General features: G+C 43.1%; 1 protein-coding gene across 2 annotated transcripts; it reads right to left on the bottom strand.

The window, feature by feature from the left end:
* On the bottom strand, positions 1-25,223 carry xpo7 (exportin 7). Of its 2 annotated transcripts, none has more exons than XM_044144661.1 (28): positions 25,108-25,223; positions 18,062-18,208; positions 16,743-16,836; positions 16,440-16,606; positions 15,083-15,148; positions 14,319-14,423; positions 12,952-13,117; positions 12,591-12,664; positions 12,391-12,510; positions 12,157-12,303; positions 11,893-12,065; positions 10,712-10,905; positions 10,525-10,630; positions 10,257-10,392; positions 8,444-8,517; positions 8,268-8,348; positions 7,764-7,827; positions 7,550-7,658; positions 7,340-7,446; positions 7,180-7,268; positions 6,977-7,084; positions 5,229-5,311; positions 4,920-5,134; positions 3,847-3,985; positions 3,596-3,753; positions 3,417-3,515; positions 3,199-3,326; positions 1-2,205 (listed from the first exon to the last, which is right to left on the bottom strand). In XM_044144661.1, the coding sequence occupies exons 1-28, from the start codon at positions 25,138-25,140 to the stop codon at positions 2,112-2,114; spliced, it is 3,276 nt and encodes a 1,091-aa protein (XP_044000596.1). In that variant the 5' UTR covers positions 25,141-25,223; the 3' UTR covers positions 1-2,111. The 2 variants fall into 2 exon arrangements, with proteins under 2 accessions (XP_044000596.1, XP_044000597.1); XM_044144662.1 differs by lacking the exon at positions 25,108-25,223 and adding an exon at positions 25,019-25,097.
* Between the last annotated feature and the right edge of the window lie 1,490 nt (positions 25,224-26,713).

The following is a 26,713-nucleotide window of genomic DNA, read 5'->3' on the forward strand; positions in this document are numbered from 1 at the left end:
TGTTGTAAAAATCAATGAGGTTTATTTGCAGTCACAATGCTTACACTATATGTAGCAGACATCCAAACAACTCAAACAGCTATTCACTCTATGGACCCAACACATTCAAATCAGGGACACAAACCAAACTTAGGAACATCCGTGAGTGCTGACATGGTTAGAGATGAGCTAGTTGTCACAAACAGTTAGCAGCAACATCGTACAGAGTAACACACGTTGCTAAGAGACGCCTTTACACTGTCCCGACTTCTACCGAGGTTCTTCAGGCTGAGCTGGTCTCCATGTCTCCACGCTGGCTTCCCCTTCTGATTATTCAGAGTCTGTCTTCAGACACACACGTGCACACACACACACACACCTTGGCCATTTGAGCTCTACCGCAAGTTCACCAAGTGACAACACACACACCAGGCAACAGAGAGCCACACCACTCCACACACACACACACACACACACACACCAAAAGGACTTCACTGCAGGACCCAAACAGGGGTCCGAGGAATCCAGAGTGTAAACAAAATGGTGGATACTGCACCGAGCCTGCCAGAGGGGGAAACGGAGCTGCGACCATGTTGCTTAGACGTTGTCAAGCAGCAGGCGTGTGTGTGTGACGCCTGCAGGACCGTCAGGCTTTAAAGGAAAAATCTGCTGGGGTGGGTGGGGAGGGGTGTTTTTCTGTTTGGGTTTTCTTTCTGATCAGCTGCGACACTCAGAGCCCCGACTCTACGGCGTTCAGGCAGGACAGCAGAAACACGGCAGAGCAATCTAGTGCTGGTTGGTGGTAGAAGACTGAGGGAAGAAAGAAACACTGAGCAGATGTTTCATTGCAGCCAGAAAGCAAAGCAGCAATGAGGAATGATGCACAAATGCTTCTTTAACCCCTTCAGAAAAAACTCCATGTTTAAAACTACAGCAGAGAATGGTCTGCCTCTAATCGTATGCGTGTTAATGCTCACTCTGGATTCTTTAGGTCTTATTGATTGTTTTTGTTTCAGATTACAGATAACTTCCATATTTGGTCTCTGTTAAATGAATAACTCTTAAAGACAGCTTTTCTTCTTATGACCAAAACGGATGAAAAGCTAGCATGACTGAAAACCCTTGGAGAAAACAGAGAGAGAAGTGTCAGAGTGGGATCACATCAGAACCACTTGATGTTTGATTACCTCTCACTGATGAAGAGATTTGGTGAAACCCAGCCAGAACATATGGCTGCATATTAATATTTCTTTGTGGGGAAAGCCAGAAGTCAGTTAGTGTCACGTTCCAAAACTAAGAAGAACCGAGGAGCAGCAAACCCACACAGGAGATTTCTCTGCTTCCTCCTGCTGGCTAACATTTAGGAGCCATGTTTAAAGGTTGGACTGAATAAAAACAGCAGAATGTTCCTTTAAGAGCTGCCTCCCTGCTGCTGCACAACTATTTACATCACTTCAAGCAGAGACTGAAAAAAAATGTACAGCATGGTGCTCTGACTCCCTTTCTGTTAGTGTGTGTACCTCTGCCCCCCCCCCCCTCACCCCCCACGCAGACGGACAGTTTGCACTAACTCACTACACTGTAAAAAGCTCAATCACACGTGGGTTCAATCCTCAACTCATCATCTGGTTTAAATTCAATCATTATAAACATTGTTCAAAATGTTACGAAAAAAAAATTTACACTTGGTTTGTTTTTGTTTTGTTTTTCTGTGTGTTTTCTATACAAGGCAGGCAGAAGCGGGTTACTACGGTTACCGGTGTTCATCCTCTGCGGTCCCGTTTCCTCCGTTTCTCAGCCACAGCACTCTCGCCTTCCTCTGTCAGTGATTTAGAGTGCCAAGACGTGCCAAGACATGCAACCCCCCACTACCAAACCCCACCCCCACCCCCAACCCCCCCTCCATCAGGTGAGTCAGACCAACACGGACTGGCTTTAAAATAGATCTGTATATATTTATATATGCTTATATCAAAAAGAAGGCGGGAAAGTTTAGCCGATGTGGTGTCGGGGTGAAAAGATGTTCCCTTAGGCATCCCGGCTCAGGGAGGAGGCTGGGGGGGGAGGATGCAGGGTGGGGGGCAGGGGGGGTGCCCGCTCTGCAGCTGGGTGGGGCTCTGCCGTGTGGAATGTCAGCTCATCATGTCGTTGCTGTTGACGCCATACGTCGAGTTCTTCATGCTGTCATTGACTTCCCTCCTGAACACGGACAGGTTCTGTGTGAACCTGCACACACACACACACACACACACGCACACACACACTTTAAACTTCAACAGCTTTAAACTTCAACCATCACAGATCAAAGACTCAGACGGTTTTACAAGAGTACGACTTTAAAAACACATTCTGCAAAAGGAGAGCAGAGGGACAGGTGGACGGGCATAAATAAAGTCCCACTATCTTGAGAGGTTCTATTAGTACCAGAACATACTGGGCCCACTTAAAGGGGCGGTGCTATGTGTTTTTCCAGTCACATACTGCCATGTTATAGCAGTCAAGTAACTATATTAACTTAATTCAGTTGTTATAAAAATACTTTATATATCAAAGATGACTAAAAAGAAATTTTATTTTGATATTTACAGTCTTGAAATTGGGCCTCTGTCTCTTTAAAAACTCCGGCTCTTTCTGAAATTCTACCTTCAGGAAGTCATCACAACATGGCTCCTCTGTTAATCCTTTCACAATGTTTTTACCAGCCTTGCTCTGAGAAGTAGCTCCTATACTGAACTCAGCAGATCCACAGTTCCACCAGGTGTTTGCTAATTGCTGCTGGCTAGTCTGAAGGAACTGAATGGGGGAGGGCTGCTCTGTGAGGGGGAAGCTTTTAAAGTGCAGCTTTGAGGAGGAGCTACATCTCGAAGGCGGCACTAGGTCCACCCAGGAGTTTTGCTCATTTGAATGGTTGCCATGGAGATTAAAGGATTTCTCAAACATGCATGGAATAATCAAGACAACACTCCAGGTATGTGTTTGATGACTGAATTACATTATAAAATGATGGAAAGCTCAAAAAAGCTGATTTTAAGCAATACTGCCCTTTAAAGCTTTTAAACTTCAACGTGACTCTGACTATTCTGCTGTAGCTAGTCAACATGGCCGTAAACAGGGTCACTTCTCACCTGCAGTTATTGTGGGACTTGTAGTTTCACCAGCACATACCACTAGAAGGGACCCCGGCCCTCAGGAAGACAGACAACCAGAAGCCTGACCCACCTGTCTCGATTCTTTGTTAGAAGGTTTCGCTCTATTCCCTCCATCAAGTTCTCAAAGCATAAGTGCATGGCCTGCTGCTTCTCAGGAGGCTGGCTGCTGACAATGCTGTTCCTCAGGTCAGCGAAATACTGCAGGACACACAAACACACACACACACACACCCGTTGAAACGCACTTCCTAAAGACAGCAGCAGGTGAGAGCAGAGGGAGGAGCTCACCTTCTCATTGAGCAGGATAAGGCCCAGCAGCGGCCTGGACATGGACCACTGATTCCTGCAGTCCTCGAAGATGATGATGTTCAACACGGTGGACAGCATCTGCAGGACGACACAGAGACGGCTGGTCTGAGCGGACGCAGCACGCCGCCACGGGAAGGTGGAAGCTGATTGGGTCTGACCTGCTGGATCATCTCTGGGTGCTGCTGCATGATGTGCAGGAAGCGGTCATCTGTTGCCATGGGAGCAGGCCTCTTCTTGGTGGAGCGTGACAGCTGCTTGAATAGGTAGGTGACTATGTGGTCCAAACTGGAGCAGCAGCCGGTGCACACCATCGTATCTGAGAACAGACACACAGAGAGAGAGAGAGAGACGGGTGAAAACCCAGATCGGACCGTCGTCCCGGTTACACTGGACCGCCGCCGGTCCTTACCCAGAGCCGTGAGGCCTTCTGATATCGACGACAGGATGTACATGACGACGTGCGGCTCTAAACTGGCGATGAAGTTCATGTGGTCCTGAGTCAGAACCTCCAGCAGGGAGTAGAAGGACTGGCTGAGCTTCGGGTAATCCTGCAGACACACAACACACACACACACACACACACACTTTCACTGCTGAACATTGATCAGGAGATCTACATTCACCTGCTGGTTTCCTCAACACGTCTCAGTCCCTCCAAACTATCAAATATTAACATCCAAAAACTTTCATCAGCTGCAGATAAACTGAAGACTTTTAAGACCTCTTTAACCGACACCTTGAATGATATTTAACACAAAAAACCCTATAAATATTGTTTTTTGGCTGTGGATGCCTCCCAGACATCTACAACCCATAAAACGGTTGCGCCATAGAAAGCAGTGTTGTTTTGACACCATTCTTAAGTAATTTATTGAAAATGGTGTGATAACGCAAGTTCACCCTATCAAACACCAATAAACTGTAATTTTAACACTAGAACTGGAAGATAATTTAAATATCCAAAATAAAACCATAAATTAAATATCCCTTCCAAAAATAGGAATCATCAGAAAAGAAATTATCAAACTAATTTATTTAATTATTAGATTATTGCAGTATGTTTATGGGCAGACATTAAATATAGGATCTGAGAAATATGAAACCAGACGGAAGAAAAGAAGGGTATAATGGAGGGTAGAAGACAAGGGAGGAAAGAAGAAAGGACAAATAACAGAAGTATTAAGTATGGAAGGGATGAGGAAGATGAAGAGCTAGGGTACAAGTATATAAGGAAGGAAAAGAAGAAGGGAGAAAGTGCACAAGGATGGAAGGACGGAAGGAAAAACAAAAAAAGAAAGGAAAGGCACCGGGAAGAAGAGGAGGATGAACATGAGACACAAGTAGCAGAAAATCCTGAAACCAGATTCCAGATTGTTTAGGAAGTGAGCATCAACAGAGAGCATCCCTTAAAAACAAAGAAGTGGCTTCATTTTGAGGCCATTAGGGACATCCTGTCTGACCACAGGAAAAAATTCAACATACTAGTAAGTCACTGTGAGGGATGGAGAGCAGTAGTTTGATGAAGGTTTGCAAGGCGTTGTCCAGAGCGTCGTCGCCATAGAGACGGAAGACCCCGAAGTTGACGTAGTTTCCGCTGAGCACGGCCTTGAGCATGGCGAAGCACACGCTGACGCCCTTCAGCTTGACGCCGTACACCTGGTCCTTAGGAACCTCGCCCAGCGTCAGGATCCGGTTCCCTGGGGGACAAACCAGCTACTGTTAGCTACCATTAGCTACTGTTAGCTACCATTAGCGTCCATCACACTTCAGGCTGCATTCCAGTCCAAATACCGTATGTGGTGATCATCTTGCTGGTTTCCCTGAACAGCAGGATCCCATTTGGTGACGACACGTCAAACTGAAGCCGCTGCGATCTGCAGAGAAAACAAATTGACTGACTGGCGCCACACACAGCAGGAAGTAGAGATGGACACAGCAGGAAGTAGAGATGGACACAGCAGGAAGTAGAGATGGACACAGCAGGAAGTAGAGATGGACACAGCAGGAAGTAGAGATGGACGCAGCAGACTGGGCCGGCTATCGCCGAGACCCTCACAGATCAATTCAATTTAGATTTTTTGGGTCACAATTTGATTCCTTATTGATTTAAATATGTCAATATTTCAATCACTTATTACTAAATATTTCATTTAATAGCATTAGTAGTAATAAGTAGCATACAAATAATTAGTTAAGGAACCCAGTAATATTTAACTTAATATTTAACTTTTGAATTTTTTTCCTGCCAATATGAACAACCATGGTGGCATATGTTACTTCTAACAGTGTACACATGAACAATTTTGAACCTGTAAAATTTCTGAAAATAAAACTAGAACAATAATACTTGTGCTCAGTATGGAGTATAAAAGTTTAAACGTCACAGTGCTGTGTTAAAAGTGAATAAAACTGTGAAGAAAGTCAATTCAGGATATTTATAATCTTCTATGTTTCATGGAGACGTTGTCAGGATGGAGATCACATCATTCTTTGCTTTTCTTATTATTTATTAATCAGCTGATATTGCAGAAACTACACCTTCCGCTTGTTTCAGCAACATGTGCCGTCACCCCAACATGTGACTTCTGTCCACTTCAATGAGAAGATTGGAACCAGCTCAGTTCTAGTCGTTTCAGTGATAAGTCAAGGTTAACACTGAGGTCCAACAGAACCAGCAGTCTGTTTTAATATGGATGTCATTGATCTCTATGACTCAGTACTGTGTGAGCCTGGAAACCAATCTAAACATATCAAAGCGGTTGGTTATTAAGAAACAATTCAACATTTCCAATCATTTCACTGATGAATGGACGGTTGGAGATCGGCCTGTAGTTCGACTGTAGTGATTTATAATTTCTATAATTTCTAACTGATTTAGAATTTCTGCTAAGATTTTATAGCTGAGTAGTTGAGATTGAATTTTTTCTGCATCTGTTATGTTTGGGCATAGCATTGATATTGGATTAGGTATTGATCTGCAGATTAAGCCTCTCATTTGTTTAATTCATAGCAGGCCTGTTAGAGCGGAGTTCAGGAGGTTCAGTTACAGGACAGATTGTGAGCTTATCAACTGTAGCAAATAAAATTCATTGTTAGTCTTTGATTTCTTTTGCACGTCTTCGTGTGGAGCGATAGCTTCACAGTCTCTCTGTATATTTCATAATAAATGTGAAGTTGGCTTACTTCAGAACTTTTGCGCATCACATGAGTCACATGATCATCAGTCTGATGTCACACCAGGTGCAAACCACAAAGACAACAACAGGAAGTGGTAGTAGAATGATAAGTTTTATTGACTTATCACATGAACAAACTTAATAATGTGATTTGAATCCCATTTCTTATTTAATGGAAACACCACTATTGCGAAATGGTGTTTTTTTGACATTAGCAGAATATTGATTAAGCTGTGCATACGTTTGTAATGGAAATGGAGCTACTGACACCAGTTTAGAACTGGAACCAGTGTGGTGGAACCAATGGGTTCATGATAGTAACTCCAGAGTCCTAGTCCACTCAGCATGACAGGAAGTGCGTACCTGTTGTGAACGAGCTCCGCCATCAGCTTGAGGACGGGAGTGGTGCAGGCCGGGTCGTGGTACCACAGCTCGATGGCCCGCTGCAGGATGGGCATGTAGGTTGGGTATCTGTAGCGCTGGTTAAGGACACTTCAGCTAGGTCAGTTACAGCGAGAAGAGAGACAGCAGCTGGAGTGAGGGACGGAGGGAGGAAGGAAGGATACATCCAGTCGAACAGCATCATGAAACTTGTCTTGGCGTTGAAGGCAAACGCGATGCCTCGGAGGTCTCGCACCAAACCCACCAAAGTCCTCTAGAAGAGACGGACAGGGAACCGTTAGGATACCAGGGCAGAACCAGAGGAAGTGTGTGTGTTCACCTCACCTTGGCTTCCTGCTCATTGAACGTGTTCGTACTCAGCATCTGAGCCACAGCCTCAAACGCAGCGGTCAGAGGTAACATGAACTGTTCAAACTGGTCCTCGTCCTCACCTCCACACACACATACACACACATACACACACACACCCCACCGTTAAACTCCCACCAGCAGAGAGAAGCTATCAAGCTAACACGTGACTGTGTTTGCGTTTACCCAGATCGACCATGAGCAGGCGACCCAGGGCCGTGTAGAAGGTGGTCCGACAGCGCATGTCGCTCAGGTTGGACTGGTTGTTCACGCCCAGGAAAGAGAAATGTTCACTCTGTTGCAGCACAAACACCGACACATCATGTTAGTGTGTGTGACTGTGATGCGTGGGTATTCCAGTCTGGAATGCGATCTGGACCCGGTCCAGGGAAATACTCACGGTGTGGTTGTTCAGCATGAACTGGACAGCGCTGAGTTTCACCAGCTTCCTCACGCTGCTGTATGTGCACAAACAGGAAGTCAAGGAGAAACGTGCGGCCTGATGGGATCCTGATCAGCAGCAGGAAGCTCTTCACCTTATCAACAGCACATATGAAGACCAGGACGACTAACTGAGGCTCGTCGTGCTTTAATTTACATGACTGAAATGAAAGTGAGCGTCTCTGTGGACAGATATAAACACGCTGACGAGGTCGCACAGAAATCTGGTCAACCAACATTAGCAGCTCTGATGGTTGAACAGGTTTCTGCAGCAGCGGTGTAGTATGTGACCGTTAACTCTGAAGAGAACAGCATTCAGCCTGAACTGGATCTCCTAATTCTGTCCTTCTGCCATCCTGGATGTTGAATGGTTCTGCCTGTTAATCCCGGGTCAGGATTGTCAAAGACCTGACACCTGGACAGAACGCAGAGACACACACTCCCACACACTCTGTAAGGATATCCTAAGGAGAGGTCGTTCAGCAGCTGGAGTGTTTTGGACGTGATCGGCTCACACTGGCCCCAGTACTTCAAGTTTGTAATGCTGGAAAAAACAATCAGACAGTCAAATGAACCAGTCTAAACAGTCGGGACACAAAGCAGTGTAAGGAAAACACTCCTCAGACTGAGGCTACCTACATTTTCCCTATAAAGACGCTGAGTACCATCGTCTCATCGTTCAGCCCCAGAACTTCTGATAATCGTCGATAAAGCTGGAAGACAAACATGTTTCAATGACGTACAACTCATCAGATTTCACCTCCTACAGGTGCTGGACACCATTCTCTCCTGAGGCAACAAGCAAAGAAATCAAAGTCCTTATCATTTTAACACAAACTTCTTAGGCGTCACTGTGGAACGTCCAAAGAGTCACTGGTTGCCCACCCCTGACCCCTGACCTCCAGTCGTCTTCAGCGTGTCTTTAGTCGTCGTTTACAGCTTCATGGAATGCAAAATGTGGTTGAATACTTCTGAATATACAATCATTTTTAGGATGAACAGTTGTCATTTAGATTGTAGAAAAAAAGTTGACAAATTAATCAAAAACAAAAACTCACAACTGAGAGATAGCGGAGCAGAAATCTGCATTCCCACTGATGTTTATCTACCTAAATGCATGTTTTTGTGTTTCTATGGAGTCAGAAAATGAAAAATACTGAAGGCTGTCCAGTGCAGGGACGTCCCAGTGTGATCTGAAGTATCAGATTAGGCTCCTCAGCTATTGTTCAAAGACAGATACTGGAGATCCTGATACTTATTCTATCAATCAGCTGTTTTTTATTTTTTATTTTTTACAAAAATTAATTTATAAATATAAGCCCTATAGATTATTTTCTAGTTGTAAATAATAAAAGGCATTTAGTAAGAGAGACTCTGTGCTGGGAATACCTGACTGTCAGTCATCTGACCTGCTCCTCCTGCAGTCTGCATTTGAAATACTAGTTATTACATTTTATGATGTTCAAAGCTGAGTTTCTGAGGTGGGACAACCTTTTCAGAAGGTTGTGTTGGATAAAAAGCCAAATTAAAGTCTGACCAAGATGTGCAGGACAAAGCTGGAGACCTCTGGCTCTGCTTTATGGATTTAAAGGGGCAGTATGATGTTTTCAGGCCACACTCCTTTTTTGTTGCACGACTACGGTAAGTAACTATGTTGCCTTCAGTTGTTATCAAAATGCTATTTATCAAATATGACTTAAAAGAAATTCTACTCTGTAATTTAAGACTTTGAAATTTGGCCTCTGTCTCTTTAAAAACTCCTCCTCATTCTGAAACTCATGTTGCGAAGTGGAAGTCATCACAACGTGGCTCCTTTATTAACCTTTTATCAACCATTTTACCAGCGTTGCAATGAGAAGTAGCTCCTATAATGAGCTCAGCAGATGGGCAGGTTCACCAGGCGTTTGCTAATTGCTGCTGGCTAGTCTGAAGGAGCTGAGTTGAGGAATCGAAGCTATGAAGCTTGGAAACTGCAGCTCAGGAGGGGAGGTGGAGCTAAATCCCCCCAGGCGTTTTGCACAGCTGAATGGTTCCCATGGAGATTAAAGGATTTTTTTCAAACATGCATGAAAGAATCAAGACAACACTCCAGGTATGTTTTTGATGAGAGAATATCTTCGTAACATGATGTAAAGCTCAAAAACATCAATTTTACATAACACTGCCCCTTTAAAGCTCCACTTTCATTCTTTCTTTCAGAGAAAACCTTTCCTGGTTGCAGCCTAGCAGATCTCTGGCTACAGATGGACAGCTTACTGCCATGTTTTCTTTACACACACAACTGCTAACAAAAACACCACCAGCACCACAGTTTCTACTTTCCACCACTTATCTGAGAAGTTCACAATTTGCAGTATGTGCCTTAAAGAGGGAGAACAAATGTCAGTGTGCATCACGACAGCGCAGGCTTCCTGTGATCCAGCCCGCTCCACAGCCGTGTGCAGCGCCTCACCTTTGAGGATTTCTGCACCTGGTCGCCGATGTAGATCTTTCGGAACTGTTCGAAGAAGCTGAGCATGGCCAGCTCTAGCCTCTCGTTGCCTGCCTGAGCCAGCCGGGAGTCCGTCAGGTTCATCAGCTGCAGAACCCTGACATGCAAACCAAACCTGGTCAGAAACTACAGCATGTTGAAAGCAGAAAGACTGGGACGGACCCTCAGTCAAGTTAGACCAGTTCTCTGTTTAAATGATTCTTAACAATTCAACAGAGACGCTTCCTACCGGCAGACCAACTCTCCATCCATGGCGTCCTGCTCATCCGTACTGGCAAACGACACCCGTCCACCGATCACGGCACCGATTATATAGACCAACCATGTCAACCGACCTGCAGACAGAAGACAAAAGCTGAGACTCTACCTGCCGCAGCCTGCCGCGGCTGAGTTTGAACGCGTTTGGCTGGCCGTACCCTCCTGCACAGTGACGTCTGCAGCGCTGGAGTTGGTGGACTGCAGCAGCTCCTGGTAGGTCTGAGCCGCCTGGTCAAACAGCTGCACCAGCAGAGCACACGTCTTCTCGTACTCACACCGGCCGATGGTGGACAACTGGTCCAACTGCTGCTGGACCAGCCCGGCGTCATCCAGAGGGTCCTCCAAGCCGTCTCTGTGGAGAGAACAAGAGGACCGGATGTAGCAGGGACAGAATGCATGCAGCTACAGCAGGAAGTTCATGGTAAAGAGTAAAGGATGGAAGGGGAAACCCAAAAAACCAGAGGCGTCTGGGTTTCCCCTTCCATAAAACTAATCTATTCTGACCTAAAGGCCTCCCTCCTAGAGGGTTACCTAGTTCACAGCGCCATCTGGTGCTGCTGGCAGAAATACAGATTCACAAACGCAAGTGAATAGTTGAGCCAGGAGAGTCAGACTGGTGTGTTCAGGAGAAAAATTAGTTTTAAAAACCACAGTGTTAGAGCAGCACCCTGTACACAGCAGCTACAGCCCTCAGTATAGCAAGTCTATACTCCTGTCTCTCTTCCCCTTCCTGTCAGATTATTGTCCAATAATCAAACACTGCTGCTGAAAATGATTTTTTTTAAAAAAGAAGAAGAAAAAACACCACAGTCGACATTTGGATAAAACCATGTTAGTATATAGCCTATTTATTCTAAGAGGAAATTATTCTTCCACCAAAGCACTAGTTAACTTTTTCAAATTCCGCTTGGAAATGACTTCTTTTAAACCTTCCAGATTATGAATATCTGGAAAATAGATGCTTGGTTTGAGACGATACAACATATTTTGAAAATTTGCATTTTTACATTTTGAGCTTATAAAGTTCATCATGATTAATCACAATACTAATTGTGATTAATCTGATTAAATTTTTTAATCGATTGGTAGCACTAAAAGCATCCAAAATAAACAAATAAACGACGGCTAGGGGTCAGTTGTCAACTGGACTTCCTGTGTAAAAGTTTCAGGCTCATTCCTTCTGATCATGTTTCTTGTTGTTGTCATGAAACCTAGCAACGTTCATGTGTTGTCCATCATTAAACGTTGCAGGAGGATGAAACCAGAAACGTTGGGTAGACTCGTGAATATCACTGGGCAGAGTGTGATCTGTGGTCCTGACAGCCTCAGCAGAACCTACCTGAGGATGACATGGACCGACTCCAGCCGCGACGTGATGTAGGCCTTGGTCACCTCTGGGGTGTAGGTCTCCAGCAGGTGGGGCTCGGTGGCTTTGACGTAGGGGACAGACGCTGCCAGGCGCTGCCACAGACTCAGCAGGTAATGGACACTGTTGGGGGCAAACTCCCAGTGCTGCAACCCCACAGAACCCCCCAGACCAGCTGTTAGAACCCACAACTTCCTGTTGTTTTAAACTGCTGGGAGTGGAAGCTGACAGCCTCACCTGCAGGCTGGTGACGGTGAAGTTGGCAATGAGACGGATCACCTCCGGGTAGTTCTCCACTTTGACCAGTTCTCCCAGCTGGTAGTTACTCTTCAGCCTCGCCAGCAGGCGGCAGAACTCGTGGTAGTTGTTGGGATCCGGCAGACACTGTTGCACAAAAAAAAAAAAAACATCACAAAGCGGCACCTGATTGGACAAACGGGAGCGTCTGTCTGGGTCAGGTGACTTCCTTACCTGTGGGTTCGCCAATATCCTCTTCACGCCGTCCACCAGGTGGGAGAGGAACTTTGCTCGCTCTGCGTTGTTGAAGAGAGACCGCCTGACAGAGGCGATCTGAACTAAACAGGACAGCACCTGCACAGGGACACAACCGGCTCAGAATCCGACAGAAAACCTTCCTGCTCCGCCTCCAGCTCAGCTCAGCTCACACTTACCAGCGGGGAAAGGGACGGAGGGAGGGAATGATACAAATTGAAAAACAGCTGCAGGGTGGAGGAATCGAGAAACGCTGCAGGAGAGATCAAACACAAAGTCAATAGAGAACATCTGACTGTTTGGAAATTCTCATTTGCAATCTGGAAACTAAATATTTCTTTCCTCAATCCAATTATGTACTACTGTGAAGCAGAGTGTCAAAAAATTAAGAAAGGTTATTCAACTTGGATTCAAAGTACTACAATGTTTATGATTAAAGCCTAAATTAATTTGAAAAGAAATGCATTATTGGAGCTATAATTTGGAGATGCCTCTTTTAGGGCTTTCTTCTAAACAACCCTGTGCTCAACACTAACTTACCTGATCTCCATGATGTTGGAATCTGTACAGTGCAAAGGTCATCCGATGACTCGTCTGTGGACGTTCCTATAAAATCAAAGTTGAGGCAATTGTAGCTGAGCTTGAGGAGCTGCATCAGCAGGCCGTGCTGGGACTCATCGTTCAGGTTCAGGTTCTTCCCTGAAGCCTGGAAACGAAACGACAGAAACGCCACCATCACTTCCTGCATGTTAGCAGCTCCACTGGTCACTTCCTGCCTGTGCTGGCTCAGATGGTTCAAAATTACGATCAACTTTATTCACCATGTGTCTGTACACATGCGATTAATTTCACTACGGTTTTGTTTTGCTCTCAATGAAAACATTTGAAATGTAAATATCTAAAGAGGGGAAATAAAACATGTAAATTATGCTACGTATTTTTCATTTTACAGCACAATCAAGTAACTATGTTACCTATAATTCTTATTTATATGTATATCAAACATGACTTAAAAGAAGTTCAACTTTCCAACTTAACACCTTAAAATTGGGCCTCTGTCTCTTTAAGAAGCTCCTGCTCTTTCTGACAACACTGCCTTCATCACAGCAATGTTTCTCCATTATGCCGTTTACAACTATTCTTAGGAGAGTTGCACTGAGAAGTAGGTTGTGTGTTGAGATCAGCAGCAGAGCAGTTCCACCAGGGGTTTGCTAATTGCTGCTGGCTAGTCTGAAGGAACTGAGTGGGGGAGGTGTGTGTTTAGGGACCAGAATGGTTGCCATGGGAGATTAAAGGATTTCTCAAACATGCATGAAAGAATCAAAGCCACATTCCAGATATGTTTTTGATTAGAAAATGACATTGTAACACAATGGAAGGCTCAATAAGGTCGATTTCACATAATACTACATAGAAAATGAATCTCACATACAGTGGTCTAAGTACAAGTACGATACAGTTTATCCACAGCAACAAAATGGAAGGAGGAAGGGACTAAAGACATGGCTACAATGCAAAGACGAGGACAGGAGAAGAAGTGAAAATATTGAAAATGCCCCTGAGCCGGTGGACTAACATTTGAGGAGGCGCTGTGGATCTGTACAGTGGAATGAAATTGGTGCAATTATTTTGGAAGGATAAGACAGGAAGAGAAAACAGAGGAGCCAGCTAAATAAACTAGGGATTGTTCTGTTACAGTGCAACAACTTTGACCTATTAAAACCTAACAACATGCAGTCTGTACACACCTCTTAGATATGGTCATTTGTGACTAGAAGATCAGATTTGGACGTTTCTCCCCAATCAACCTCCCAGTGCATCTTTGTTTAAAATAAAACATTTTTTTCCTAACTGCCCATTTGAGAGAGTTGGACTAGTTCTCTGGCCCCGGGACCTTCGGGACTGACCTGTTTGAGGAGGTTGCAGGAAAGTGTGAAGATGTCAAAGAGCGAGGAGTCTCTGAACGATGACGCGATCTTCCTATGCTTGGTCAGCGGATGCGTGGTGTCGGCCTGAGGGAGACAGAAACGTGAGGGGCGGCTCGGCTTCCTGATGCTGAGGAACAGCAGGGAGGTGACATCATGTTAATGACATCATGCTAATCTCAATGGTTTGTTTGCTTTCTGTTTTTTATGACTGTATTTCGGTGTTTAATGATGTAAAGCACTTTGAACTGCCTTGCTGCTGAAATGTACTGTACCGATAAAGTTGATTGGTTGATTGATTTAAGATTCAGTTTATACCATAATCAGAGAGTCCAGGATACAGGCAAAACTATGTTTTAAGTGTAGATCCTAAATAAGGAACATTAGCTGGAAATTGTAAGACTGAATTATGTTGGGGAGATCTGCTGCCACTGATCAGTTTACAGTCTCAACAGGCTTATCTAGTCACACCAACACACTGCTTCAATCTGAGCAGCTTGACTTTTGTTCTTAAGAATGGAAGCAAACATTTAGTTTTCTATGTCTCCACCTGGCAGGGAGAACAAATGAAAATCTTTACATTTTCCATCTTTAACACAGCTGGGAATAGCTTAAGCACCAGAGTGATGAGCCCTCCAATCCAGACTGGAACGCTCCGAAACTGTTAGCGGCTCAGATTCCTCTTACTTCCACCGTTCCAGTTACATTTCTACGCCTCACACTGAAACGCTCACAGGAAAACTTACCTGATTTATCTCGTTCGTCAGCTGGGACAGGATGGTGACACCTATGATGCAATGCTCCACGCTGTCCTGGAAACACACAGCTCCAAAGTTTAGGTTTGAACTGAACAGCAGGTCCAGAATCATTTTCAGGTTCACGACCATTTTCAGTTGTTTACATACCATCTCCGGGTATGAATTCAGTAGTTCATTATGAACGAATAGGCAAGTTTTCTGTCAAGATCGAGCTGTAAATACCTTCCCCCTCTGCGCGCGCACACACACACACACACACACCCACCAAAAACAGATAAACTATAAGAGTAATTCGAGGCTACAGAGATGGAAAGTAAGGAAAATAAGGAAAGAAAGAGATCTTTACCAATAGAGAAAGCGATAGAGTCAAATATACAGTGAGACAGAGATAAAGAGTTGGGCTGTGCTGACTGCAGTTTCCTGGCCGATCACGAATCTTTCAGAAGTCTGAAGAAGTTCAATTTTGGCCAATAAGTTTTGTTATTTTTATTATCTGAAATATATATCTAAATATAGCAAGACCGTCGCTGAGTTGGCAATATGGGAGTGACTATTGTTAACTGCAAACCTGCAGAAATGACCTGTTTCTATTAACTGCAGAATCACACAAATTAAAAATCTGAAAATAAATTTGCTTAATTTTTTTGAGGAGTACTTGTGCTGGAAATAGGTGGATTATCCTAAGATGCATTTTGTAAAACCGTAATGGAAATATTGTTTTGCACCACACGAGTCACATACTCATTACTGACTGTTATTACTGGGAAAAGGCGAAGAAAACAACAAGAATTAGTCTTCTTTGTGGTTTGTAGTTTGTTTTTTCGGTCAAACTGCGGCTGGCTCCACTGTAAAATTTCCCCAAAATGCCACATATGTAGGCCCTTCGAAGTAGGCGGGGCTTGTTCCTCCAATGCCTGAATAAGATGCCAACGTCTCCTCTGATTGGCTGATAGATGATGAGGCTAACACCATGGCTGAATTATGAGTACTGTATATCTCATAACTGTTTACATCTGTTGCTACCATTATTTTCAACTTGTCATGAGAACATGCATGATTTTAATTTCATTTCTTATTTAATGGAAACACAAAATTGTGCTTTCTTGACATTAGCAGAATACTGACAAAGATTTGCACACATTTGTAAGACACACACACAGAGACTTATCTCTGTGAGAGATGTACACAGAGATTACAGAGTCTGAAGCATAGAAACACCATCATTTCACAGACTTTTCCAGCCTACACAGAAACTCGAAGCTTCTCAATGCATCTGATAGTAAACCACTTTCTTTTAACTCAGAACTTTGACAAGGAACCATCTCACAAGACTTGAGATTCTCACCTGCAGGAATCGCGTAACATCAGCGATGACGTTTCTAAAGACGTAGTCATCTTTCTGACAGTCGAACCAGCCCAGTTTGGTGATCCGGGCATACAGCTGGATCAGAGCCTGGGTCACAAATGCTGCTAACTTCGGCCGTGTTGCCAGGTAATTCAACACATAGTTCCCTGTGTGTTACATAAAACAACGTCCCACTTAAAAGTCATGTGAAGACTGCTATGATTTGTCAAGAGCAGTAAGGAGTATTTTCTTTCATGTTGAAAAAAAAAAAAAGATGGCTGCCAGAGGAACAAATATACTTACGAATGTCAATGCGTTGCTCAAGGGGTAGAGGGTTACTGGTCCGAGACACCAGTTTAGATAAACAAGTGGCGGCGAGCAGCTGAGAATAAGAAGACTGGGAAGAAAGCAGAGATATAATGTTAGCTAGCTTGTAGCTTAAATTAAAAACACAAAAATAAATTTTGTATTATTCTCACCATTGATATAATGTAAAAAAAATATATAATGTGGACAGTAAAGAAAGATGCATGAACTAGGACCCCCTCCCTGGGCTGCCACCTCACTGTGGGAGAGGGGTTTGAGCGCCGCAAGGACCCTAGGGGAAATCCTGTCATGGACTTCATGCCACCAGTAGGTTGACCCAAGGCAGACAGATTCCAGGTGAGGAACTAGGAAAGTGCTGCCCAAAGACCCCTGGTGATGAGTAAAATCAACAGAAACAATGTTCCCTGAGGCCCCCGTTGTCCCACTCTGGAGCCAGGCCTGGAGGTGGGGTATGTTGGTGAATCCCTGGGCTTCAACCCATGGAGGCTGTTCGGGCACACCCTGAAGAAGAGATGTGGGCCCCACTTCCCATGGGCTCACCACCTGTGTGAGGGTTACGGCTCTTGGGATGTGGAATATCACATGGCTCTGGCTCTAGTATCCTCAAGAGGAGTTGGACACTGTTTCACTCTGGAGTTCCCCTGTTGAGAGACGTTCAGCCGGAGGGGCTCTGCTCAGCGCCTCTACTTGTTACCCCCATCTTGAACTGTTATGGTTCATTCCAGTGAATGACAGCACAGCCTCCCTCTGCCTATGAGTGGGGGGACAAGGTCTGACTGTTGTTCGCACTTAGGCACTTAGATTGCCCACCCCTGGACCTGCTGGTGGACAATGGAGGTGAAGGATGATGTCAAGCTGAAGAAGGAGTCCTACTGCACCTCTTTGGCCTCAAAAGAAACTGAGAGGTCCCAGCAGTCCAAGCAGCATGCAGCTCTGGTAACATGGAGTTATTGGCTAGAGGATGTATTAGACCTACATGCATCAGTTCAGACCTGCTGATGTACAGAACTAAATATTAATATTGTAAGTTTGCACTAGTCAATTAGTTTTTCCCTTGTGACCAGGCCACCAAACTGCTCCAGTCGAGGGGCCCAGGTCCTTGTAATTCTGGCTTTGTCATCGACATGATCAGGGCTGTACTGCCACCTGCTGACCACACTCACTGGATCTCTATTCTTCCACTTAAAGACATAATAAGACTGTAGAGTATTTTCTTGGAAGTCACACTGCAGCCTGTTTAATCAGAGGAACGATGATTAGTGGTGAATGAAGTGAGTCCCCCTGCAGACACTTACACTGCCTCTCTCCAGCAGCAGCTGACATTTACTGAGACAGTCAGGGCTGTTGGTGAACTCCACCAGAGCTTTCTCTGCCTGGTGTCGCACGGTGGTGTCGGTGGTCTCATACAGCTGCTTACACAGGATCTCCAGCTGGGCAAGGCCCTGCACAAACACAACACACAGTAATCACAAACAGATCCCACTGACAGTTAACTTTCAAGCAAGTCAACATTCCCTTTTTCACTGAAAACAGCTTTAGAGTTGGACCGTTTGGTCTCCGGTTGTAGCTAACAGACGAAAACATGGACGTCTGTTTTTCACCTGTTGTGAGGAAGAGACGGCCTCCTGTACGTTAATGATATCAAATTTCTGTAAGGTGCTGAGTCACGTCTGGTCACACAGAGATGCCGGTCACTGATAAATTCAAAATGGTGGAGCAGGCTAGTTATACTGCAGCAGCAGCAGCAGAGGAGCTTCTGTTGGCTACAGCAGCACTGCGGTTCAGCAGGTGTATGCAGGAGTTTCATCTTGCACACTCACTCTGTAGTCCTGAGATAAGAGCTGCGCACGGAGCCCAGCCTACACACGTGTCATCTGCTGCATGAGATGAGCACCAACAAACCTAATTACTGCCGATAAACCCCCCAATAAATGACTATTAAGAGGGCAGCAGCGGTTGGCTGGCTATGAGTGGCAGAACAAGACGTTCAGTTCAGACCTAGTCTTTGATAAAGTTTGACCAGCAGATTCATCCCCAAAAGTAGGAGGAAAACCTCCAACATAACCATGGTCAAAGAGTTTATCAGTAAAAGTGTTTTTATTTTTTATTTAATTATTAAGGTTGAGCTCAGCTCCTCACTGGTCTGCCTGAAAAATCAAACCTCCAGCTGCAGCTGATCCAGAACGCTGCTGCTGGCACTCTGGCTAAAACCAGGAAGATAGTTCTACAGTCCTTGCACTGAGAGAATAGAGTCAAAAATACTGTTGTTACACCATCCAGAAAACTTCAAAGATAAACCAAGAGCCTTTAAATCAAGACTAAAATCCATTTGTTTAGCGCTGCCTGTGATGAGGCCTAAATTTATCACGATTACAAAATTTGCTGGACAATAATTTATCCCAGAAGTTATCGCGACAAACTTTCAAGTAATATAATTGAGGCATAATGCAAGACCACATTCTCACAGAGCCTGAGAGTGAAGTGAGACTGACGTGTGTGTATATATATGTATATATATTTGTGAAAGAAGAATGAGTTCCATTTGCATTTACATCTCATAGAAGTTAGCCCAACAGATCTTGGCTCTTAGTCTGGGCCTGCAGCTTGATAATGTTTATGCAAATGAGTCACACTACCAGCAAATTACAGATGGGTCTTAATTCAATCACCATATTCCTTGCAAAAACAAAAACCAAAGAGCAATGACAACCAGCAAATCAAAATACTACATCAAGCTGTAGACATTACTAAACAAAATGGTAGGATCCAGAAAAACACAGGAAAACATATCACAATGAATTTGTAACCAAAAGATATTTAGTTACGCCTGGAAATATGCTTCCTATGCTTAATGTTTCTTTTAATTTCTTCAACCTTTAAATGTAACTTACTTTACATTTAAAGTAAGTTACATACTCCATTATGATCTAACTGGAGTGCAAAATTTTTTATATTTATTTAAATTATATATTTTTTTGTTTGCCTTTTTACAGAGACGTTAAAGAGTTGGCAAGAATGTCTTCCACTAACACACATTTCCATATTTTCAAATTTACTGTCAGCTTTTACAATTTTTTAACACAAAAACACAAAAACAATGGGCCACTGATAGACAGCCTTACCAGCAGGCCTAACTAGTTTTCTGAGGGAAACCCTGTGAAATGGAGTATTTTTATTGGTATCGACTTTGATATTTTGGTATTATAACAACCCTAATATTTAATGAAAATATTGACAAAGACAATTAGATCAATTTTTACACTTAGGCAAAAGAAAACCTCAGGGTTTCTCCAAGAAAACTTGCCAAGTTGTTGGGGCACTGAGGCAGTCAGTCATCCAGCGGTCCGTCGTGTTTTTGAGCTCAAAAATGTTTAAATGACAGGAAACTTGAAAATATCACTTGATAATTACAGGTTATTGGAAGATTAATACCTAAACTCCAACTATAAAGTCTTAACAATGCAAACATTTAAAGAAGGCAGGCTTATAATATACTGTGGAAAACCAGCGTATTAAACTATTGTGATCCCAGTAATTATTGATCACAATAATTACCGGGACAAATCAGAAACCTGGTGGATATCAGAACCAAAACACAAAGCTGTCCTGATCTGGTATTTGGTATGCTCTGTAGCAGCTTTGAATATGGAAGCAGAAGAACGGAGCCGCTCTAAGAAACACACTGAGCCCCGCAGCTGTTGCTTTCATCCAGCTCATATTTGGACATTGTTCATGTCCTGATGTACTCCTCCTAAGTCAGCATGAGCCAGCCAACAGACGGAGCTGGCTTTCCAGATCGAAATCCAACTATTTTGGTTCTCATTTAACTTGCTTTATGCTTACAACAGACATGTTTTAAACTATGAGTGGATTTCTCATGCAGCCGATTAGGAACTGATTCAATGTTGGGATCAACCATTTCTCTGGGACCAACATTTTGATGTAGCTGTGTTCAAGTGAACTAAAAGTAACAAGATTTTACAGGGTGCAGAGAATTATACAAATTTTACACATCTTCAGCTTACCTAGAGACGATAAAACTTGTTTGTTTTTTAGAGTTTGAAAAGAGAAATCAGAACACAGTCATAAATTTAAACAATTTATTGAAGCATCAACGTTTTTTAATTATGCCCTAAGGCATAACGAATAGAAGCAGTCAGTTTTAGAAGGTGTCTAGCAGCTAGGGCTGTAACAATTCCTTGAATAAGTCAAGTACCTCGATTATTAAAATTCCTCAAGGCAAATTATCGGCCTCTGAGGTTCATTAGGTTATGTTCTATTATTTAGCGCACTGTGTTCCAGCTGGGTGATTATTTGTGCTGCGCAGCGCTCTCACTTCTGCCTACGAGTTGTTGACAAATGCTACATGTAAACAGCATAATGTCCAAAAATGTTTTCGGAGAACCAATAAGCCTCCTTAAAATGACTGGTGAGATGCATGGAGTACAGCAGCCTCTCTCTTCCTGGAGCTGCTGCCTGGTTCAGAACCAACAGTGGGCAAGAGTACGGCGGGTATATTTATACAGGTGAGTGGATAGACTAAACACAGCAGGCTGCTGTGCTGTACTTGATGCTTAAGGTAAGTGTAGCTTTACGGACAAACTGAAAGATAAATTCAACAGCACCCCGGTCACAACAAATGGTTGGTGGAGCGCACAGTGGCGGTACATATCTGGTAAGATAATTGGGTTTACCAACCAGGAAGAAAACTCCCACCTTGTTAAAAACTAGGCTTATTATTTTCATTAGGAGCTGATATTTTAGGATAGTACCAGCTGGTTAGATCTGTTTGTGAGATTTCTTAGAAAAAAATTTACATAATAAAACAAACTAACTTAAATGTGTCTACATACTGAAAAGAAAAACACATCGTAATCATACTTTTGTGTTTTTACACAAAAGTAAATACTTAAAAAAAATAAAACAACACTGCTGCTTCCAGTGTTTCTTTCTAGTGTGTCAATAAAGTTTTTAGCAGTTTATTTTTCTGACCTGGCTTTAAAGTCCTGCCACATCAACAACTGGTGGATTCAATGCTCACTTAGCATGATAATAATCTGACTGCAACTGGCTATCACTTAGCAAGACTGACTTCCTATAGATGGCAGATGTCAAATTTACTGTTTCACCCTTCACTGCCCCCATTACCAACTATTAGAGCAGTTAGTTTTGGAGATTGACAGCAATAACTATTATGACACTAATAAATAATAGATACCCTAGATCACAATCAGAGCAACAGGATTTTCACTTCATGAACAAGAAAAAACAAAACAAACAAAAAAACAGCTTTTACATGCATTACATGTGACCTGAGCTGATGATGTAATGAATTATAACAAGCTGCCTGATTTGTACATTTCAAGTGTGAATCATATAACTTCAATTTAGGCATGAGACGACTAATTAATAAGATTACTTGTGATCACTTGGTTGTTGAAATAATGGTCGCCTAATTTAGTAATCGATTAATCGTTAACAAGAGTAGGAAACGGTTTTTGTTTTAATTCTTTTAAGTACCTTTTGCCATGCAGATATCAATCTGGATAGAAGTAACCACCATGTCAGCTGTGCACTGTATTGATATTCAGTCTTTTTTTTAGCTGCAACTAATGAAGTGTAAACTAAAGGAATGCTGTTGTTGCATTTTAGTAAATAACATTGTTTTTTTAATTCAAAAATAAGAAAGTTGGATCTTTTAATACATTTTTTATCTGCAGATGTTGCCCATTTTCTTATCTGATTAATCTTCAGATTAGCAGACAGAATAATCCATTACTACAACAGTCGTTACTAGCAGCCATAATAAAAGCCGAATGACTTTTTTTTGCAGCTGCTTGAATCCGGTGAGGATTGTATTTCCTTGCTTCCCGTCGTTTTCAGATTAAAGTTTTGTTTCCATCCTCAGCAGCTTCTGAGACACGACCCAACCTGAAACGGTCAAATGAAATTTTGCCTTTTGATTCCTCACCCGTTATTAAAGTAATTTCTGCTTGGCAACGTGAATTGGGTCCAAACTCAATAACAGCAGGTTTCATCAAAACCTGAAGAACATCATATTTTTCAGATAACTGATTCATTTCATAACGTTCTCTCCTTTTTATGCCCTACTTGAGAGCCAAACGTTTTTCTATCGAGTCTCAAACGCCACTGAATGTAAAAGAAGTGTAACACAGAGCTCGGTGCAGGGTTGCTCAGTGTGGTGATGACAGGGTGTGTAGATTCAGACAACCTACTGATGAACCTACACATGAGGTTACGCAGCAGAGCTGATAGGCAGACAGGCAGATAGAATGCTGAGGGTTCGGAACCCTCAGCATTCCGTGATTTCACAGCATAAGAGGGACCATCATTACTGCACATGCTGCTCACTCAGGTTTCGTACCCGAGTAAAGTTGTTCATCCTCCTGCAAGTCAAAGTACATTTCTGCCACATGTTTGTGCATCTAAGAATTTCATTTGTGCTGTTACCAAACAAACATGGCATCAAATAGCTGTGCTACACAAATATTAGCTGCACAACATATCACAATTAATTCATATCAATTACATTTGGTTTTATGAAAGAGTGTGTGTATATGAGGGGTAAACTTTGGTAAACTCTTAAAAAAAATTAAGGGGAAAATATTTGCTGTGACTACTCCTGCAAATATATTGATTATAAAAGTTAGAGTGTAATTTATGCTTTTCAGAAATTTTTTTAAATAACTTTTCACCATCCTGAAATTTATATAACAAGTACAACAAGCTTGCTAATTGGCCTCCTGTCTGGCTTTTGCAACTGCAATTTCCAAACAGGCAAATTTGTAATCAAATATAAACAGTAGGAGCTTTCTTTTTGCTGGTTGGAGGGGAGTGCATAGCAACAAGTGGGGGTGGGTCTGTACTGGTCACTGTTTGTTGGAAAATTAGAGTCAGTTTGAGACTGGGACATTTTAAAACCCCATCAAAGCTCATAATCTGTCCAATGAGGATCCTTCTTCAGTTGATCAGTCATGTAGGTTCATTGATAAATTCAATATTATGTTTTTGATTTTGGTTGTAAAATACACTATTTTACACACCACATCAAACATCAAATGACCAAAAATCATAAATAGTCATAAAAATCAAACATTAATTGTCTGCGTGGTGTTTTAAGCCACTTTAGAGCAAAAAGTAGTTTTAATATGCAGAATTCCTGCTTGGTCATTTAGGGCAGTATATATCAAAGCTTATTTAGGTTGATATGTGCAGCAGATTCCTGCCCAGGTTCCTCTTGGGCAGGAAAGCATCCCAATAACATACAGGGTGAAGCTTGCAGGGATACAGCGACACTCGGTATCCATGATGCAGCTCGCCTCCCGTGGGAGTTCACTCACACATTCAAATAAAACGCGAAGCATTGCTGTGTGTATGTTTTCGGATTTAATGTCCGAAAGGTTATCCACAACACCCTCACACCAAGCGGAAACATCATGTTAAATCTTTCTCACGACAATCAGTCGGCGAATCGGAAAGTTGAGCCCTGTCCCGTCTGAGATTCCCTACACATGTGTCCGGACCTGAACACGAAGCAACAGAGCGGGCTACACATCACAACACCGCACCGCACCGCTAAGATCCCTCCGGTAAGAGCACACAGGGGAAAACCTCCCCGGTGCCTTGACAACAACTTCCTCTTTCCCTCATCCCGTGAAGATAAAGTCATTTTCACTGACAAACATTTCAACACACTCTGTTATGTTTTCAAAGAGCTCGGGCGGGAGAAGTTGACGTCTGGCTGCAGCTAGTGTTAGCTTAGCATGCATCAGCGTCCAGATAGCTAACAACAGAGACTAAAATAACGCTTTATCCCAACGGCAAAGTCTCCGGCGTCACACAGGTCGGCTGCTCCTGATAGGAAAAAATGCCTCTAATGTGGATCATATTGGCGCCAACTCACACTTAACCCCTGCATGTTAGCCTGAAAGCTAGTGGTACACAGTCAGCCATTTGTGTTTTACTGTTTATTTCCCCAAAACACGCAAGTAATGCACGTTATCATGCCGGTAGCGGTAAACCACCAGCTAAAACAGACACTGGGAACCCCACAGACTGGAACTGCACGCCACCACAGTGTCTGTTTTCGTTCCGTCCAGCAGCTAACACAAGCTAACGCAATGACAGCAGGCCACGAGTCAACACAGGCTGCCTCATCCTTTCTTTTACTGCCCACAGTCCGGCGTTCCGACGCCCACCACACTCCCTGGCGCTGCACACCGGCTCCGTACCTGCACCACCGCATCTGGATCAAGGTTCAACCTCATCTTCCCGCTCTAGAACAAACTGTTGGTAACAAAAACATGAAACCTCTACTTACCTGCACATGATCCGCCATTTTTCTCCATTTCATGCACCTCTCACTCCTCCGCTTATGGGTATGTAAGGAGACAACAGCGCCCCTGCTGGTGGCGGCTCGAAATTCAGTTGTCCGCATTACAAATCAGGCTCAATGAAACAGCCATAATTTAATAAAGTTGAAGAAATCTCAGTAACAAAAAAAACCACCAATATTTTACTAAACCACCACAACACAGAAGTACATCTTGTCAAAATATGGTCAATATAAGACTAACTTAATGCAGCTACACAACAATACCAACAAATGAAACATTAACAATGTGACACAATTAAGTCGGCAGAGCTTTAAATTTAAAATTAATTTACTCATCCATGCTCCACAATCCAAATTATAATTGTTTACATTTTTATTGTTTAAGTTAGTTAAAGATTTTAAGTTTTGTGGTCATTTTATTTTGTATTTTTAATGATTTTAGCATTTTATTTATGCAAAAATTTTAGATATTTATGATAATCATAAATATCCACATGATCATCAGGTGGATCTTCCTCTAACTTGTCCTGTCTGTAGCTTTCTCCTTTGTCACACCAACATTCTGCATGTCCTCCTTTACATTAATAAACTGTTTCTGTAGACTCCATGTTTTACTTCTCCTCTAGTCTTAAATTGTTCCAACTCTGTCAGGTTGGTGGGGATCAGCTGTAAGCAGTGCTTTTCAGGTCCTGCCACAAATTCTATTTTGGGTTGAACTCTGGGCTTTGACTGGGCCACTCCTGTCAAAGCCCAGTGGAATATACACCATCTGTCTCTGTGTAGCTTCAACTGGTTGCTTCAAGTCATCGTCCTGCTAAAAACAAAATAATTCTCGTTCTCCTGCAGATGGAAGTCAATTTTCTTCTTCTTCTTCTTCTTCTTCTTCTTCTTCTTCGTGTGAGAGGAGGGTGAGTGCGGAAGAGCGGAAGAAGAGTGAAAGAGCGAGCGATTGTGTATTTTTCTATCTTTGGTTTTTTCTTACTGTTTATTCACTGGGTGTTTGTGTTACTTGTTTAATTGTATTTTTGTGTTAGTTTGTCACGTTTTAAGAGGGCTTTTGTGGGTTCGGGTGTGGCCGTCAGGCCGGCGTCTTAGGACGCCATGGTGGTTGGTGGTGGGTCTTTCTCCACGCTGACACGGAAGAACGGCATCAAGGTGGGTGCTGGTTCTCCGTGCAGCGTGGAGGAAGTTTGTTTGGCTGTGGGTGATGTGATTGGGCACGGGAGCATAAGGTCGGCAGCACGGATGAATGGAGCGGTGGTGTGTTTTGTGGAAAAAGTTGAGCAGGCTCAACAGCTAGTGGAGGTGGGCGTTTCTGTCGGCGATTTGTTTTTACAAGTCTCGCCACTTACCTTACCTGCAACGAAGGTAACGCTGTCAAACGTCCCTCCGTTTATAAGTGACGAGTTCTTGATTAAAGAGTTGTCGAGGCACGGTAAGGTGGTGTCGCCGCTAAAAAAGGTTCCAACAGGGTGCAAATCACCTTTACTAAAACATGTTGTATCCCATAGGAGGCAACTCTTTATGATTTTAAATCGTAAAGACGAGGAGCTCAACTTACGTTTTCATGTACGGATTGATGAATTTGACT

The sequence above is a fragment of the Gambusia affinis genome, linkage group LG17, assembly GCF_019740435.1.
Source record: "Gambusia affinis linkage group LG17, SWU_Gaff_1.0, whole genome shotgun sequence".
Taxonomy (NCBI): domain Eukaryota; kingdom Metazoa; phylum Chordata; class Actinopteri; order Cyprinodontiformes; family Poeciliidae; genus Gambusia; species Gambusia affinis.